General features: G+C 42.2%; 1 protein-coding gene across 1 annotated transcript; it reads left to right on the forward strand.

The window, feature by feature from the left end:
- The first annotated feature begins 343 nt into the window (after positions 1–343).
- Positions 344–742, forward strand: LOC131328598 (uncharacterized). Its single transcript, XM_058361524.1, has 2 exons — positions 344–549; positions 592–742. Exons 1-2 carry the CDS (start codon positions 344–346, stop codon positions 740–742), a joined length of 357 nt encoding a protein of 118 aa, XP_058217507.1.
- Positions 743–1281: the final 539 nt, after the last annotated feature.

Genomic DNA, 1281 nt, shown 5'->3' on the forward strand with positions numbered 1-1281 from the left:
GGCGATTATTAATGATGAGGGCACCCATTTTCTCCATAAACACTTCGCCGCCCTAATGCGAAAGTATTCTATCACTCATAAGGTGGTAACACCTTATCACCCTCAGGCTAGTGGGCAGGTTGAAGTGTCAAATAGGGAGATTAAACGCATACTTGAAAAGACAGTTTGGCCCGATCAAAAAGATTGGTCTTTAAGGCTTGATGATGCTTTATGGGCCTACCATATAGCTTATAAGACCCCTATTGGCATGTCTCCTTACCGGTTAGTTTTTGGTAAGGCATGTCATTTGCCCGTTGAGTTAGAGCATAGAGCTAGTTAGGCCATTAAGAAGTTTAACTTCAATATGGCTGCTGCTGGGTTAAATCGTAAGCTCCAACTTGCTGAATTGGAAGAGTTGCGCAATGAAGCGTATGAGAGTGCGTGTATATATAAGGATAGGACTAAGGCATTTCATGATAAACACATTGTTAGAAAGTCCTTTGAAGTTGGTCAAAAAGTGTGGCTCTTTAATTCTAGACTTAAACTTTTTCCGGGCAAGTTGAGGTCACGGTGAGATGGTCCATATGTTGTCATTCGTGTTTTCCCCCACAGAGTTGTAGAGATTAAGGATCCACGTGTTGGTAATGTTTTCAAGATCAATGGCCAATTGCTTAAACCTTACGTGGCAGAAATTGGTGATGGCGTGGTGGATGGTGCCACGGTGGAGTCCATTACTTTGATGGACCCAATTTATACAGCTTAGTGCTTTCATTGGAAGTCTATGAGACTTAAAATCCATGGAGTTTGTGATATCTCCAGTGTTTGCCGTGCTCGAACAGTTTTCAACGGTCTGGTATAGCCACCTTATCAAAGCTATGTATGTAGTACTTAGGAGGTTGGGTCTGGCAGCAGGTGCGTAGTTAGCAGCGAGAAATTTGTCTAAACCATCCGACTTTAGTGTCCAGCTTGGTGGAGATTGCTTCATAAGCCGAGTGGTAGGCAAGGAATCTGGCAGCCCCAGAGGAAGTGACAGCCTATTAGATGATGGCACCACTTCTCAAGATATCGTTGAATTCTACGCATATTGCTCTTCCAACAAGTAAGGAACCACAGTCTTTGGCAATGGAGAAAAGTAGTACCCGTGTCTTTCGCATGAAGAAAGTGGATGGATTTTTATTTTATTTTTACTTCTTGCCTTTATTTATGTTCTTTAGTTGTTTTCCTTGTATATATTTTGTTGTTTTGGAGGCTAACATTTTGCAGGTTCGATTCACGTTGGGGGGTCTCCCTCTTGCTATAATA

This window comes from Rhododendron vialii, chromosome 6a (assembly GCF_030253575.1).
Source record: "Rhododendron vialii isolate Sample 1 chromosome 6a, ASM3025357v1".
NCBI classification, from domain to species: domain Eukaryota; kingdom Viridiplantae; phylum Streptophyta; class Magnoliopsida; order Ericales; family Ericaceae; genus Rhododendron; species Rhododendron vialii.